This window comes from Sciurus vulgaris, assembly GCF_902686455.1.
Source record: "Sciurus vulgaris genome assembly, chromosome: 1".
Lineage (NCBI taxonomy): Eukaryota > Metazoa > Chordata > Mammalia > Rodentia > Sciuridae > Sciurus > Sciurus vulgaris.
Window position 1 is genome coordinate 110,202,175 of NC_136461.1, and position 16,772 is coordinate 110,218,946.

The window sequence follows — 16,772 nt, forward strand, 5'->3', positions numbered from 1 at the left end:
TTTATGCTACAAATTAGCCTTGCAAATTGGCTTGAAAAACATCTTAGCCTTCAAAGATGTTCTTTTACCTTCAAAATTATGGATCATTCCCTTGCTTACACATGCCTATAGTCCTTGTCATTAAGCAGTAAGAACACAAGACACGTATTTGGCATAATTTAATAGAAAGATCATGGAAATCAGTAACAGAACTGATTGTATTTGGTATTGGCCCAATATTTGTTTTCAGAAGTACCTCCTGTAATGTCTCCTCACCCTTGAGGCCCTGAGAAAATAAACAGATTCATTGGACCATGGAAATTGGGTGGGTTTGTTACATTTTAGTGCCAGTTGTTTTGCTACCAGAGCTAAAACAGCAGAGAGTAACTGTGGGTTTGCACTATCTAGTGGTTTCAAAGCATTGTTTTGAAAAAAAAGGGAAGAAACATTTTCGAGGATTTTGTGTTCAGAAGTAGAAAAATGTGAAGGAGACGAAATGGCTAAAGATTAAACTGCATTTCTTTTCTGTTTACAAATGTCTAGTACTTGCTGCTTGGGTGGGAGGCTTGTGTGCTGGGCATAAAGTCGTAGTCACTCTTCAGCTACTTTAGCACCAGAGCCTATGGCCAGAATATGAGCATCACCCTTTCCTTTAACTCTGCTGGAAGTTGAGGGATGATCTCACTGGCTCTTTGTTAGTTGGCTAGGGCTTTCACCTTGATCCTGTTGTAAGGTTGTTTATGTTTCTGTTTTATGTTGTGTCTCAACATTTATTGGGTGACTGTTTTTTGTAGAGTGCCCTGGAGATGCGAGATTTTCCTTTGGCAGCAGGAGGCACACACCCAGAGAATGCAGGAGCTGCAAGGGGAAAGGACCCACTTCCACAGCAGAGAAAAACAAAGAGGAAAAAGGCATATAGGTGGCCAGTGCTAAGGGACACACCAAGCAAGCAGTGGGCAACTGCTGCTGCCCTCAGCAGCTGCTTCTGCAACAGCCCGAGAGGAACTCGGTGAGCCCGTCCCTGTTTGTGACTGCAAGCTCAGGATTTCAATCAATGCATTCCAGTAACCCTAAAGTGAGGAACTCTCCATCAGGAAACACACAGAGGTAAGGGCAAGGGCCGCCTCTCACTGCCCCTTGGGGATGTCATGGTGTGCCACAACACTTATTGATGAAACAGTATGTTGAATTAGAGCAGATGAAATGGGAAGGGAAGAGAAAAGAGAATAGTAAATAGGAATAGAATAGTAAACAGGCTAATAATCAAAACTTATATTAGTTTCCCTATATTATTGTTTTATTCGTCCTTCTCTGACCTCTCCTTTTTACCACTGTACTCCTTGCCCAAACTCAAATAAAAAGACCTTCAAGACCACCAGTATAATCTTCTAAGGTTGGCAAATGTGGAAACTGAGGCCTGCAATGGTGAGGGGGCCTAAGGTTGCAGAACTAAAACAATATCCCCCCATTCCCATGCAAAGCTTTTCCTCTGTTCCTCAATACTTGAATTGTTATTTTGAAAGAACCTTTTCCCTCCCTCACTGGGGGCAATGGTTGGTAAAATGCACTGTTGAGAGGGATTCATATCCTGGAGGATTTCCCTAAGCCGACAGGCACCAGCGAGTTTCTCTCCTGCTCCCTTGGACCTGTTCACATTTTCCAGCAGAGAAGCTGGGCTTTCATTACAGCTGTTCTTGTCATCAGCTTGGGGGGTGGGTAGTATTTTGATCTTAATGATGCGTGTTTGTTTACTCTGAGCTAGACTTCATGTGAGAGTCACTTCTCTATGTACATAGAAACCGTTGTCCTTTATTGACAGAAGCCCTAGAGGTGGGTCCCCATGTGACTAGGGTTCCTGAGATCTGGCAGTCCACTCTGCTGAATCCTCCTCTTTGTTGATAACTTTGAGATGGGAGCCATAGTTGAGGGAACAAGCAAGTGAGTGGTCGAGGTGGAACTTGGGGTGGTTATTTAGTCCTTAGTGTCTCCTTGACCCACCAAGAAATTGCCGCTGCTATACCTGGTATCTGATCTCCTTTTGTTATTTGTTTCTTCTAGTAGCCCTAAGTCAAAGCAGGAGGTGATGGTCCGTCCCCCTACAGTGATGTCCCCATCTGGAAACCCCCAGCTGGATTCCAAATTCTCCAATCAGGGTAAACAGGGGGGCTCAGCCAGCCAATCCCAGCCATCCCCCTGTGACTCCAAGAGTGGGGGCCATACCCCTAAAGCACTCCCTGGCCCAGGTGGGAGCATGGGGCTGAAGAATGGGGCTGGAAATGGTGCCAAGGGCAAGGGGAAAAGGGAGCGAAGTATTTCCGCCGACTCCTTTGATCAGAGAGATCCTGGGACTCCAAACGATGACTCTGACATGAAAGGTATGTCTATAAGATCTTTGAGACTCAGAGGGAAGTAGGTATCCTGAGGGAAGGTCTCTGACATTTGTTGGAGGCCAAAAAGGCTAGTTTCAGTTAGGTGGGGAAAGTAGGAATCAGATTCAGGAGTTCTCACACTGTATAATGGAACTGTTTCTTCTCTTTTTTTCTACTTACTGAAGCATAGTCTGGAACCACCTTGTTGAGTTCTTGCTCTGGAGGACGCACATAGTTTGGTAGGATACTTCACAGGCCTAACCACATTCTTTATGCATGTCTGTGGCCTCTGTGCTGATTCTACTTCAGTTTCAAGTCAGTAACTCCAGTCTTTCTATGCAAGTGACCAGGAGTGGAGCAGTTTTTCTGGCATCCCCTCCTGTTCTCCATCAGCGTAATCGTCCAACGCTTGGGTTTTGTGCTCACTGGTTGCCACTTTGCCAGGCTTGCAGACACAAGAGGAAGCCTTAATGGCCCTGACACTACTCAAGATTTATCACAGCTGTTTTCACTGTGGTGGGAATGAGTGGCTTACCAGATGTGATAGAGATTTGGCAGACACAAAAATGGAGTCAGCCAGAAAGGGGTAGAGTATGTGATTTTAGGCTTTTTTTCCTCCTAGTATAACACCAAAAATCTTAACTATAGACTAGAACATGAAGTTAGTTTTCAAGAAATGGAAACATGATTCCCCAACCCAAATTAAAAATGAAAACCTGGCCAGGTGCAGAAAAACCTGATCTCACTGTAATCCCAGCTATCCTGGAAGCCAAGGCAGGAGGATCACAAGTTAAAGGCCAGCCTGGGCAATTTAGTGAGACCCTGACTCAAAGTAAAAAATAAAAATAAGAGGACTGGGATTGTAGTAAAGGGGTAGAGTGCTTGCCTATCATTCATGAGGTTCTAGGTTCAAGCTCCATTATTGCGAAAAAAAGAGAAAGAGAGGAAACCTCTGTGATTTTTTTCCCTTCTTTCCTCCCTTCCTCCTCTTCTCTCCTCTCCTCTCCTCTCCTCTCCTTTCCTTTCCTGTCCTTTCTTTTTGCTTTTCCCTTTCTCTTTCCCTTTCCTTTCTTCCTCATGTGTTAGAAGACCTCCTTAAATTTGGAAGGCCTATTATGAGGGCCAGCACTATGCTGGATGCTAGGGGTATCATGGTCAGCAAGATATATACAGTTGCTGTCCTTAAGGAATTAAGTGTATCTAGAAGTTGATCACTAAATAAACAATAAAATTTGATGAATGCTGAAGTAAAGAGAAGTTAGGGGTCTATGAGATCCATTAGCTGGGTCATCTAGGCAAGTCCAAGAAGTTTAAAAAATGGTACCAGGAGGGAGGGACAGTTATATTTGAAGGATGTATAATAGTTACAGAAGTAAGGAGGAAGGGGTAGAATACTTTATAATGAGTCATTTAGGGAGAAGAGTATTTGAAATTTTATAAGTAGAAAAGAAGATTTCCTCTTAGCAAGGTACTTCCTCCTTGAAATTCTCAAGGTGGGTTTGTGTTGTGATGCTGTAAATGCTGGCAGAAAAAAAGGGAGTTTTAGTCTTTCCATGACAATGAGTCTTTTTATTCTTTTAGAATGTAATTCTGCTGATCATATAAAGTCCCAGGATTCCCAGCACACACCACACTCCATGACCCCATCAACTGCTACAGCCCCCAGGTCTTCCACCCCTTCCCATGGCCAAACTACTGCCCCAGAGCCCACACCTGCTCAGAAGACTCCAGCCAAAGTGGTATATGTGTTTTCTACTGAGATGGCCAATAAGTAAGTTGATGGCAGTGTCTTGCTGTTGAGCATCTCTTATGTGTGTGTGGAGATGGAACCTTCATTCTTATTCCCTTCCCCTTGCAGATTGATCCCCTCCCCCCACTTGTGTTGTGTCTTGAAAAGTTAAAAATAAAAAAATAGATAAAATAAAATACAAATCTTCCCCCATCCTACTCCTCAACTTTCCTTTCAGAAATTTTTTGTGCTTATACAAATATACATATCTACTTTTTATTGAACACAGAAGAGAGCGATTATACAATATAAACTCTTCTACAATCTGCTTATTATTATTTTTTAAATGCCACAGTAATAAATACCTATAGTGGAAAAATTAAAAAATATAACTGAAAAGAAAAATCTCTAGAATTCAAACATAACTACTGTGAATTATTTTGCTATGTATGTTTGAGTGAATGGCTGAATCAGTTAGTTTTTATTCATTTATTTGTCAAAAAAAATACCCTATGTACATTTTTTTTCTCTTCTTTTTCACTTAAGATAAAAAGTGAATCTTAAGAAACTTAAACTTTGCCTATCCGTGGGTGTTTCTGAGATTTGGTGTTCACACTTCTCAGTTTGTAATTTTGAACTAGGATCTTCTATAAAACACCTAACAGTAGGTTGGTTAAGAAGAAGAAAGTCTTGGGTTTTGCTTTTTGTTTTTTAATACCTCCTTTGTGTTCATTGATAACTGTCTTTTAATTTCAGACGTTTGATGGTAATGGTATGCTTAAATAATAAAATATGTTTCCCTTGGTTTCTTCTTATTCAATATTTTTGTTGGTTCTTATGCTTCTCCTTCCATTCCCTTAAAAGTCCAATGTACAATGTATCAAAATGCAGTCTGTAAAAACTTAAAAAAAAAAAAAAAGGTTCAATGTAGGGTAAAATTTTTTGGGATTACAGTGAGTGAGACAGAAACATGGCCTGGCATGTGCTGCCCTTTTGTCTTTGCAGAGCTGCAGAAGCTGTATTGAAGGGCCAGGTTGAAACAATCGTCTCTTTCCACATCCAGAACATCTCTAACAGCAAGACAGAGAGAAGCACAGCCCCTCTGGTATGTTGTTTGAGAAAGGGAATAATGGCTTAATGAGTTCACCGTGACTGCGAAGGAGGGGAGGTGATGAACTGAGAAGGGGATAGTCTTGCTGGTATGTGCTATATTCTGAATATTTAATGTAACCTGGCATCATAGGGTCTTAGGCATATCACACTGTGCTTTTCTACCAGAATGCTGGTGTGATGAATTGTAAGAGGAAGAAGATGAAAAATAAAACAGGAGCTATACAGTTATTTTAGGGTCATCATCTCTAGGAAAATCTAAATTTAACCCTGTGTATAGAGCAGGTCTTTTTAAAATACCACTCTTGAGTTAGTTGAAGAAAAAGTATGCAATGCTTGTTTTAATGCATATAGTTTACCAAATTGAACCAAATGACATTTCTGGTGTCTAGCATTGTCAAGGCATTGCACCAAATGCTGTGGGGGATACCGTGAAGTTCAAGACACAATCCCTGCTTTCAGAGAGCATAAACTGTGATACTGGTATGAGTATTAATCATGGAAAAGTTAAATGACAGTAAACAAAGTTATAATTCAAGATGATATCTTGTCTATTTTGTGTTATTAAAGAAATCTCCATCTTTGTGGACATAGTAGAGCTTGAGTTTTCCTATACTTTGGAAAGGAATTTCACCTTGCCCATGCACTACACTACGCTACTCAGAGATGGAGAATGAATATCATTACATTTTAAATGCTTATTTTCCTGGCATCCACTGGGTACATTGTAACTCAGTCATTTTATTGACTTAGTGATAGTTCTTAATACAGTCATCACCTCTACTTTCTCTGGTGCTAAAATGTAATCAGAATAGGAATTAAGGAAGGAATTGGTAATAATCCATTGCTCCAAATCTAAAATGAAATGGGTAGTGTTAAACAGTTTCCTTGATCGTAGTTGCTTTATTAAATCTTACACACCTGTAATAAACACACAAAACCTGGCCAACCAAACCAAACTTAAAATGGCACAAGAAGGAAAACCAAGGTAACCTCCACACTCCAATTGAGTTGCAAAAGTGGTACATACATTAACTGTTCAGTCATACAGATTGAGCTGATTTTACACATATATATAGATATCTACAAAGTGCATCAATACTTCCAAATGAAACATTTGTATATATATTTTTTCACAGAATGTAAACACTCAGATATGTTTTTGTGTATATGAAACATGAATTCTTCATATGTGTAGATATACATAGTGATTCATGCATATTCATATTTACACAACGGTAAACATTCCAAAGAGTAAATGGGAGGTAAGTTAAGAGCCTTATGGGTTTGGGAATTCAGAATGGATTAAGTGAACAAGTAGGAACAAATGAACACCAGAAAGGGATCAGGAGGTTCACTGAAGGCTGGTGAAAAACATCTGAGAAAGTTTGTAGACCAGGCACTTCTTAATTCTCCTAAGTCTCAGCTAGAAAGAGCAAGATGAGACCTAGACCTCTCCCAAACACTCACAGAGTTTGTGTCACCAATTGTAGGTAAGGATGCTTTTATCCAGGATTTAGTTTAGCAGTGATACTTAATTAAGTTAAAAAGGGCAGCCTGCTGTCTGTTGGAAGGAACAGATCAAGAGACACCATGAGCTAGATAACCTCAGACTTCTGCATAAACGCTTCCTTCCTATAGATTATCTTACTATAGTTAATGTACAAATTCTTATCAAATATGGAATCAGTGATCACAAACTAAAAACAAACCAGAGATGTAAGGCCCCCTGGAAACTCAAGGAGGGGAACACTTCAGTAGTCACCCTGCTAGAGGAGACATTGAAATGGAGCGGCCTTCCCTGCTGCATCCAGCTGGCAGAGTACAAAGCTACAAGTGACTTAAGCTTTCTCTTTCAGCAGAAGCTTCAGACCTTTTGATTGACAGTGACGAGTCTGCATACCCTGTTGTACTTCCAGGAAAAAGAAAAAGGTGTTAGGTGTAGCCTCCCACATACCAAGGAACTAATCTTTTCCCTGAATCAAAAACATAGTAGACATGTGACATCAAACCTGTTCCTCGAAATAGATACTCAGATATATTCTCTTTGGCAGAGTGGCTCTCCCCTGGCATACTTATAAAGTTATTGAAACCTGATCTTCAACAAGGGAAAAAGGATGCCATTTGACAGTAAGGTTAAAAAAAAAAAATCCATGTCCAAAGAAGGGTTATACATAAACAATTTCAAAAGCAAGTGTCAGTATAGATATATGTAACTGGGACAAGTCCTTTATAACATATCTTGCTCTTTTAATTGCCCCTCTACTTAGTTCACCAATGATTTAAACAATCTCATTTATCTTCAGAATACACAGATATCTGCCCTTCGGAATGATCCGAAACCTCTCCCACAACAACCCCCAGCTCCAGCAAACCAGGACCAGAATACTTCCCAGAACACCAGACTGCAGCCAACTCCACCCATTCCGGCACCAGCACCCAAGCCCGCTGCACCCCCGCGTCCCCTGGACCACGATAGTCCTGGGGTAGAAAATAAACTGATTCCTCCTGTGGGAAGTCCTGCCAGCTCCACTCCGTTGCCCCCAGACGGTACCGGGCCAAACTCAACGCCCAACAATCGAGCAGTGACCCCTGTCTCCCAGGGGAGCAATAGCTCTTCAGCAGATCCCAAAGCCCCTCCACCTCCATCAGTGTCCAGCGGTGAGCCCCCCACATTGGGAGAAAACCCTGATGGCCTGTCTCAGGAGCAGCTGGAGCACCGCGAGCGCTCCTTACAAACTCTCAGAGATATCCAGCGTATGCTTTTCCCTGATGAGAAAGAATTCACAGGAGGACAAAGTGGGGGACCCCAGCAGAATCCTGGGGTATTAGATGGACCTCAGAAAAAACCAGAAGGGCCAATACAGGCCATGATGGCTCAATCCCAAAGCCTAGGTAAGGGACCTGGGCCCCGGACAGATGTGGGAGCTCCCTTTGGCCCTCAAGGACATAGAGATGTACCCTTTTCTCCAGATGAAATGGTTCCACCTTCTATGAACTCCCAGTCTGGGCCCATAGGACCCGACCACCTGGACCACATGACCCCTGAGCAGATAGCGTGGCTGAAACTGCAGCAGGAATTTTACGAAGAGAAGAGGAGGAAGCAGGAACAAGTGGTTGTCCAACAGTGCTCCCTCCAGGACATGATGGTCCATCAGCATGGGCCACGGGGAGTGGTCCGAGGGCCTCCTCCTCCATACCAGATGACCCCTAGTGAAGGCTGGGCACCTGGGGGTGCAGAGCCATTTTCTGATGGTATCAACATTTCACATTCTCTGCCCCCGAGGGGCATGGCTCCCCATCCCAACATGCCAGGGAGCCAGATGCGCCTCCCTGGATTTGCAGGAATGATAAATTCTGAAATGGAAGGGCCAAATGTGCCCAACCCTGCATCTAGACCAGGCCTTTCTGGAGTCAGTTGGCCAGACGATGTGCCAAAAATCCCAGATGGTCGAAACTTCCCTCCTGGCCAAGGTGTCTTCAGCGGTCCTGGCCGAGGGGAACGCTTCCCAAACCCCCAAGGATTATCTGAAGAAATGTTTCAACAGCAGCTAGCAGAGAAACAGCTGGGTCTCCCCCCAGGGATGACCATGGAAGGTATTAGGCCCAGCATGGAGATGAACAGGATGATCCCAGGCTCCCAGCGCCACATGGAGCCTGGGAATAATCCCATTTTCCCTCGGATACCAGTTGAGGGCCCACTGAGTCCTTCCAGGGGTGACTTTCCAAAAGGAATGCCTCCACAGATAGGCCCTGGTCGGGAACTTGAGTTTGGGATGGTTCCTAGTGGGATGAAGGGAGATGTCAATCTCAATGTCAGCATGGGATCCAACACTCAGATGATACCTCAGAAGATGAGAGAGACTGGGGCAGGCCCTGAGGAGATGATGAAATTACGCCCAGGTGGTTCAGACATGCTGCCTGCCCAGCAGAAGATGGTACCCCTGCCATTTGGTGAGCACCCTCAGCAGGAGTATGGCATGGGCCCCAGGCCATTCCTTCCCATGTCTCAGGGTCCAGGCAACAACAGTGGCTTGCGGAATCTCAGAGAATCAGTTGGGCCCGACCAAAGGACTAACAGCCGGCTCAGTCATATGCCACCACTACCTCTCAACCCTTCTAGTAACCCTACTAGCCTCAACACAGCTCCTCCAGTTCAGCGTGGCCTGGGACGGAAGCCCTTGGATATATCTGTGGCAGCCAGCCAGGTGCATTCCCCAGGCATTAACCCTCTGAAGTCTCCCACAATGCACCAAGTCCAGTCCCCGATGCTGGGCTCGCCCTCGGGGAACCTCAAGTCCCCCCAGACTCCATCACAGCTGGCAGGCATGCTGGCGGGCCCAGCTGCTGCTGCTTCCATTAAGTCCCCCCCTGTCTTGGGATCTGCTGCTGCTTCGCCTGTTCACCTCAAGTCTCCATCACTTCCTGCCCCATCACCCGGATGGACCTCCTCTCCCAAACCTCCCCTTCAGAGTCCTGGGATTCCTCCAAACCATAAAGCTCCCCTCACCATGGCCTCCCCAGCCATGCTGGGAAGTGTAGAGTCAGGTCAGTATGTTTGCATCCTCACAGTCACACCTTATAACTAGAGATTACTAGACCCTGATTTTGCTTAAGAAAACTGGTGTCTCTGTAATGTAGCCAGAGGCAGGCCTTTGCCAAAATTTGTGGCAAGGTACGTAATTATCAATACTATGATAGGCTTACGCACAAGTATGCAACCCTAGCAAAGAGTATGTATGTCAGTGGGTACTGTTGAAAGGAGGAGGGAAAATGGAATGTATGTGCCAGTTCCCAGAGTAATTTACATTAGCACAGTGAACACATGCTGGTGAAATAGAACGTCTTAACAGTGGGTAAATATGACTTCCTTAAATCCTGGACCCACCTACTTCAAGGGGCTATGCTTGGGTCAAGAGATTCTGAGTATAGTTCTAAGCAAATCGAGGGGATGCTGAGACATTTTGGGTTCTTATAAATATAGTTGCCCACAGAAAACATGTTTCCTCAGATCAGCTACGGTTTGGATTTTCTTCTTGGGAAAGGCCCTCGCGGATGATGGTAGCTTTATGAGTGGGACCAGAGGTGGTTAGTGGAAAGAGCACTGAGAGTAATACTAGTTCTGCTACAGTCTCCACTTGAGAAAAACCAGAATCAGAATAAGATGGGAGACCTGTCCTGCCAAGCATATGGTCTCTCTGGGGTAAACAGTTCAGTAAAACAATGGAATAGCTAGTTGCCTTAGACCTTTTTAGGTCAAGCATCTTGGTCATTGTTTTAGTCAGTTTTTTCCCTGCTGTGACTAAAAGATCTGACTAGAACACTTTTAGGAGGAAAAGTTTGAGGGCTCACAGTTTCAGAGGTCTCCACCTAATAGAAGGCCGGACTTGAAGTGAGGCAGAACATCATAGCAAGAGAGTGTGGCAGAGGGAAGCAGCTCACATCATGATCAGAAATCAGAGACTCCACTGTCCAGATACAAATATATACCCAATAGCCATGCCCCCAGTGAACCACTCCCTGTAGCCACACCCCACCTGTCTCCAGTTACCACTCAGTTAATCACATCAGGGATTAATTCACTGATTAGGTTAAGGTTATAGCCCAATCATTTCTCCTCCAAACCTTCTTACATTGTCTCACACATGAACTTTTGGGGGACACCACATCTAAATCATGACAGTCATGGAAATGAAGAGTTTGTGTAGGATGATATGGCTGGTATGTGGGGTTGGGGCTCTAGTCTGACTTCATGGGATACTAATATCTGAATCAAATTCTAAATTGCAATTGGCAAGGGAAAGAAGTCCATTTCACATTCTTTTCAGTGAAATGGTTGTCTATAAGTCATGTTTTCTAATGTATTCCTGCTGAATTTTGTCTTCACATCTGCTGATCCGTCACCTCCGTATCACGCCACAGTCTCCCTCTGCATACACAGAGAGCTTGACTAGAAGATTGATGATTCGTGTCCTTGGTCTTATAACACTGTCTTGCTCATCTGTCTCATTCCCGGCCTTGCTAGTTCATAATCGTAGGGTCCAATAGCTTTCAAAACAAATCTAATTCCTTGCCCATTTTTGTTTTGTTTTGCTTTGTTCTCCTAGGTGGCCCCCCACCTCCTACAGCCAGCCAGCCTGCCTCTGTGAATATCCCTGGAAGTCTTCCCTCTAGTACACCTTACACCATGCCCCCAGAGCCAACCCTCTCCCAGAACCCACTCTCAATTATGATGTCTCGAATGTCCAAGTTTGCAATGCCCAGTTCAACCCCATTATACCATGATGCCATCAAGACTGTGGCCAGCTCTGATGACGACTCCCCTCCAGCTCGTTCTCCCAACCTGCCATCAATGAATAATATGCCAGGTAAGAAGTCAGAAAGATGGAATGTGAAGCTGGTGCTAGACCAAAGAGAAACTTCTTGAATTGTTTTCTTAATGACTGTAGACTTAAACAGGTGGACATTTAACTGGTTGTAAATGTACCATTAGAGTTAGTTTCAATAGAACTAAAGTGCCTTGACTAGTGGAAGATCACACATTTTTATCAGTTTGATGCCACATTTGTAAGACAGCAGGTTTCCTTACAGTTATGATGCTTCTGTGTACCCGGGTGAGTGTTTTGTGCTTTTTTTTTTTTTTCCCCCTTTCTTTGGTTCTCTTTCAGTAATACTAAAAGTCATTTCTCTTTAACATGCTGATTGGAATATCTTTAGTTCTCAAGTGTTTTCCTGGAAAGACAACCTCAAACCACAAGGCACCACAGGATTCCAGACAGTGGAAAGCCCCTATTTCCTAGAGGAGTTCTTTCTTTAGAACTAGGGAGACAATAAAATTCTTCCTTTCTCTACTTGTTCTGTTTGCCTTCATTCCTTTACCCACCTCCACCTCCACCTCCACCCCCACCAATCTCAGAAAAAAGAAATAATCTTCAATGGTGAAGGTGATCAGCAATCCTAATTAACCAGGTTAGGGCATGCTTTGTGAATGGCACAAACACCATCCCTTCTACACTCAATGGTAATTCCAGAGAGAAACCAAATATTTAGATATCCCAGAGACTATGGTAGAACATTACACTTGCCGTTTTCCATTAAAAGTTATCATTGCCTTAACATTCCTTATAACCTGGAGTTAAAGGGTCTCTTGATAAGGCAACATAAAATAATGCCAGATGTCAGTTGGAAAAAGACCTGTTTGGTTTGTTATTGTTCCTGAGAATTGGACTTATAGAACCAATTAATCCTCTGTCTACAAAAAAGGCCATACTTAAGTCATTCAGGCAAATTATTTTCTTTTATATTAAATTGTCTCCAATGAAGAAAACTACACTTGTTTGTATATGAACTTAGAACTTTTCACGTAGAATTTTCCCCTTGTCTTCTACACAGTCATATCCTATACATTGTTCAAGTGCCCCAAAGTGTGTTATAATCTGGCAGGGATTGTATGTTGTGTTTTCCCAGCATAGAACTATGCATCCTAGATGCATAATAAGTTTTTTTTGTTAACTTGATTTATTTTTCTGAGTTGCTTTTGGTTGAGTTGATTCCTTTGATATCTTTATTTTTCTAGGAATGGGCATTAATACACAGAATCCTCGAATTTCAGGTCCAAACCCCGTGGTTCCGATGCCAACCCTCAGCCCAATGGGAATGACCCAGCCACTTTCTCACTCCAATCAGATGCCCTCTCCGAATGCCATGGGACCCAACATACCTCCTCATGGGGTCCCAATGGGGCCTGGCTTGATGTCACACAATCCTATCATGGGGCATGGGTCCCAGGAGCCTCCGATGGTACCTCAAGGACGGATGGGTTTTCCCCAGGGCTTCCCTCCAGTTCAGTCTCCTCCGCAGCAAGTCCCATTCCCTCACAATGGCCCCAGTGGGGGACAAGGCAATTTCCCAGGAGGGATGGGTTTCCCAGGAGATGGCCCCCTTGGCCGCCCCAGCAACCTGCCCCAAAGTTCAGCAGATGCAGCACTTTGCAAACCTGGAGGCCCAGGGGGTCCTGACTCCTTCACTGTCTTGGGGAACAGCATGCCTTCGGTGTTTACAGACCCAGATCTGCAGGAGGTCATCCGACCAGGAGCCACCGGAATACCCGAGTTTGATCTATCCCGCATCATTCCATCTGAGAAACCTAGCCAGACACTGCAATATTTCCCTCGAGGGGAAGTCCCAGGCCGTAAACAGCCCCAGGGTCCTGGACCTGGTTTTTCGCACATGCAGGGGATGATGGGCGATCAAGCCCCCAGAATGGGACTAGCATTACCTGGCATGGGAGGTCCAGGGCCAGTAGGAACTCCAGACATCCCTCTTGGTACAGCTCCATCCATGCCAGGCCACAACCCAATGAGACCACCAGCCTTTCTTCAGCAAGGCATGATGGGACCTCACCATCGGATGATGTCACCAGCACAATCTACAATGCCCGGCCAGCCCACCCTGATGAGCAATCCAGCTGCTGCTGTGGGCATGATTCCTGGCAAGGATCGGGGGCCTGCTGGGCTGTACACACACCCTGGGCCTGTGGGCTCTCCAGGCATGATGATGTCCATGCAGGGCATGATGGGACCCCAACAGAACATCATGATCCCCCCACAGATGAGGCCCCGGGGCATGGCTGCTGATGTGGGCATGGGTGGATTTAGCCAAGGACCTGGCAACCCAGGAAACATGATGTTTTAAGCTGCTAAGATTGGATGTGCCGATCCTTGTCAAGATGAGATTCCAGGTCCTGAGAGCTGCTTTGATGGGAGTTCCAGGAGTACTTACTATTGGTCATGCAATAGGAGAAGAGAGACCCGAGGGCTGCTTTGGGGGAGGGGGGAACTCGAGAATGTATGGATTTACCTGAAAACAAATTATTCATTTAATCAACAGGTGTGTTTTTTTTAAGATTTATTTTTTAAAAATTATTTTTGTGGACTTGGGTATCCCATGATGGCACCTACTTCTGGGAATCTGTAGCCGTGCTTTGAGAATTGCCATCGGTCATGTGTTGCACCATTCTCTGTATGTTTACGTCCTTTGGACTGGCTTCTCCCAGGATTCTTTTCTGTTTTTGTTTTTTTGATTTGGGCTTTATTTTTTTTTTATGTGTACTGTACTATATTGTAAAAGGGATTTTAGCAGAGACTTTAGTCTTTGGGGCAAGAGGAGAACAGGAATGCTGGGCTGTTTACTTTAGGTGGAGAATCCATCTTCAAACTTTGGACTATTTTCTTTCAACTCCAGTGTATAGAAAAACCAAACTACGACCTCAGAGCAGAGTATTAATGAAAAGCACAAAAAAAGGAACTAAGTTCAGCGAGGGGTGGGGGGAGGGGGGAATTTTTCTTTTTCAAAATAATGAAGCTTAGGACATTTGTTTCAGTTCAAGTGCTCTTCAGCACTGTCTGTCTCTCCCAATATACAAACCCACCATCATCACATTTTCTCTGTTTTTCTCCCCACCCTTCCCATCTTAGTTATAAGTGTGTTTTCTTCCCTTGTGCCCCCACTGGTGACCCTCTGCTTCCCTCCTCTCTTCCCTTTGGCAGCTGCAATACCTGGTGTTCTGTTGGGGGAAATAACTTTAGCGAAGCCTTGGGTTCCATGCCGAGTGTCCTCCTGGCCCTGGCAGGGGAGCTCTGCCCTGGGAGTGCCCTCTGGCCTCTTTTCCCTTAGCCTCTCTCTCCCCAAGCATACTCTTCCCTGCCCACCTCGTTTTCTGTTCTCTTTTTTTAGGAATTCCCAAGTGAATTTTTTTTTGTGGGAGTGGAACAGATGCTAAAAGCTATCCAGAATTTTGGTTTTGTTTTAAATTTTGTGGTTCCTTCCCCTTCCCTCCCTCTCCCATGCGTAAAACGTTTCTGTGTAACCTCCATTAAATTTGGTACAAAACCACTCGCCAGAGCTGTGGTGTCAGAAAAATAAAATATATTGTTTCTTACAAAATCGAACTGCCTTTTTTGTTCATTTGGATTCCTGTGTGTTTCGTATTGGGCATATTGGTTGCCAGGTGACCCAGAAGCATAGAATCTTTGTATTAGAGTTATCATTAGAGTGACAGGAAAAGTGTATAAAAGTGCCTTTTCAGATGAAGCATATTTCTTGCTGCTGGGGAGTACATAGAAGTATATCCTGTACTGTACAATCTCAGCCATGAAATCCTAGTTATGAGCAACTCTAGTCCCCATTGCTGACCTTTACCTCTAGAGCAATTAGTAATCCTTATTAGGAGTTTTTGTGACAGTTTAATGATATAAAATAATTAAGAAGGCGAAGGGATATTTTTAGTCATTTGAACAAGCTGTGAGATGTCCCTGCATCTTGCTAAGATAAAACACTACTATACCTCCAAGTCCTGGGTTTGCACCATCCACAGACAGTCCTACCTCACCCCACCCCCACTGTCAGCTCCCTGTCACCTCTGCTGGCCCTGCTCAGTCTGCACACTTCACTTCCCACTGGACATGCCTTCATCAACACATACTACAAGGTATGTATCTAAGGGACTCAATGTTATGTTTCTGTGCAGTTAATTTTGTTCTGGCATATACACTTCTTTGGTTATAGGCATTTTTAGCCCAGTGAGTGGGTGTCTGTGTGCATGTTTGTTCCTAGGTGAGAGAATCTAAGTAAGGAGCAGCAGGTGTAATATCATTTGCAGACTAAGTTGTACAAGTTGGGCTTTGCTGGTGTTTCACGGCCCGAGTTTTAACTGTGAATGTTGCTCTTTCTGACAAGTGCTTTTAAGAGCCTTTTCTCTCCCACCTCCAGCAGTATTCAATGCTTAGTAACACAAGAGCCCTAGACAACATAACATGTGGAGATGAATGTTAGAATGCCTACTCTCCCAGTCACCTCCATATGTGTTGTCTTGCTGATTTTTGAGGGGCCTATGAAGGAGGTGGTTATGCTTTCTTTTGCATTTGAGAAAACTGAGCTCACAAGTTTAAGAATTCCAACTCAATGAGATTTATTCTGTTGGTTATTGGGTGGTGTGGAATTTTATGTTCTAGAGAAATCAGGAAGCAAAATGTTTTCATTTTGCAAATTTAGCCATCTAGGTTTCTTGCTTTGAATTATATAGAAGAGAACAAGGTAACAGGTAAGCATGGGAAGCCTGAGATGAGAGCCTTAAGAAAGGCTGGGAACTTGCATTTGTCCCGTCCGCTCCTTGCACTATTATAACTATGTAACAGTGCTGCAGTCACTAATGGTATGTTGTCCCCTTGCTACTCCCAAGCAGGGAGTCAATTCAGGAAATGATTGCAGAGCAGGTACCACCTTGGAGGGCAGGCAAAAGTTGGGTGGCCCCTGAGGAGACAGTTACAGTTGACTGGGGAAGGCTGCAGTTGGCTCCCCCTTCTGGAGAACTTGCTGCCGTACAGGTCAACTTTCCCATTTGAAATTAGTTGAGTTTTTTGAAACACACCATCATAAATCTTTCCTTTATCAACATATGCCAACATTTTATCATGATGGTATCTGATAAGCCAAGTTTATTTGGAGCCATTACAACTATTTCTACTTATAAAATAAAATCAAATTGAGAGACTTTATATACAATTGCATGGAAAACTAATGATGTT

At 44.0% G+C, this 16,772-nt stretch overlaps 2 protein-coding genes across 8 annotated transcripts in view; both read left to right on the forward strand.

The window, feature by feature from the left end:
• LOC306641268 (uncharacterized protein) overlaps window positions 1-1,081 on the forward strand; it is a 65,570-nt gene extending 64,489 nt beyond the window's left edge. For all 5 annotated transcript variants that reach the window (XM_079106285.1, XM_079106284.1, XM_079106288.1 and 2 more), the window contains one exon: window positions 774-1,081. In XM_079106285.1, the coding sequence (XP_078962411.1) occupies window positions 786-992 (207 nt within the window). In that variant the 5' untranslated portion in view covers window positions 774-785 and the 3' untranslated portion in view covers window positions 993-1,081. The remainder of the gene's footprint in view (window positions 1-773) is intronic.
• On the forward strand, window positions 956-15,320 carry BCL9 (BCL9 transcription coactivator). Of its 3 annotated transcripts, none has more exons than XM_079106254.1 (7): window positions 956-1,086; window positions 2,038-2,132; window positions 3,930-4,119; window positions 5,083-5,182; window positions 7,494-9,735; window positions 11,295-11,555; window positions 12,764-15,320. In XM_079106254.1, the coding sequence occupies exons 1-7, from the start codon at window positions 1,034-1,036 to the stop codon at window positions 13,879-13,881; spliced, it is 4,059 nt and encodes a 1,352-aa protein (XP_078962380.1). In that variant the 5' UTR covers window positions 956-1,033; the 3' UTR covers window positions 13,882-15,320. The 3 variants fall into 3 exon arrangements, with proteins under 3 accessions (XP_078962380.1, XP_078962379.1, XP_078962378.1); XM_079106253.1 differs by having other exon boundaries at window positions 2,038-2,354; window positions 12,800-15,319; XM_079106252.1 differs by having other exon boundaries at window positions 2,038-2,354; window positions 12,764-15,318.
• The last annotated feature ends 1,452 nt before the right edge of the window (window positions 15,321-16,772 follow it).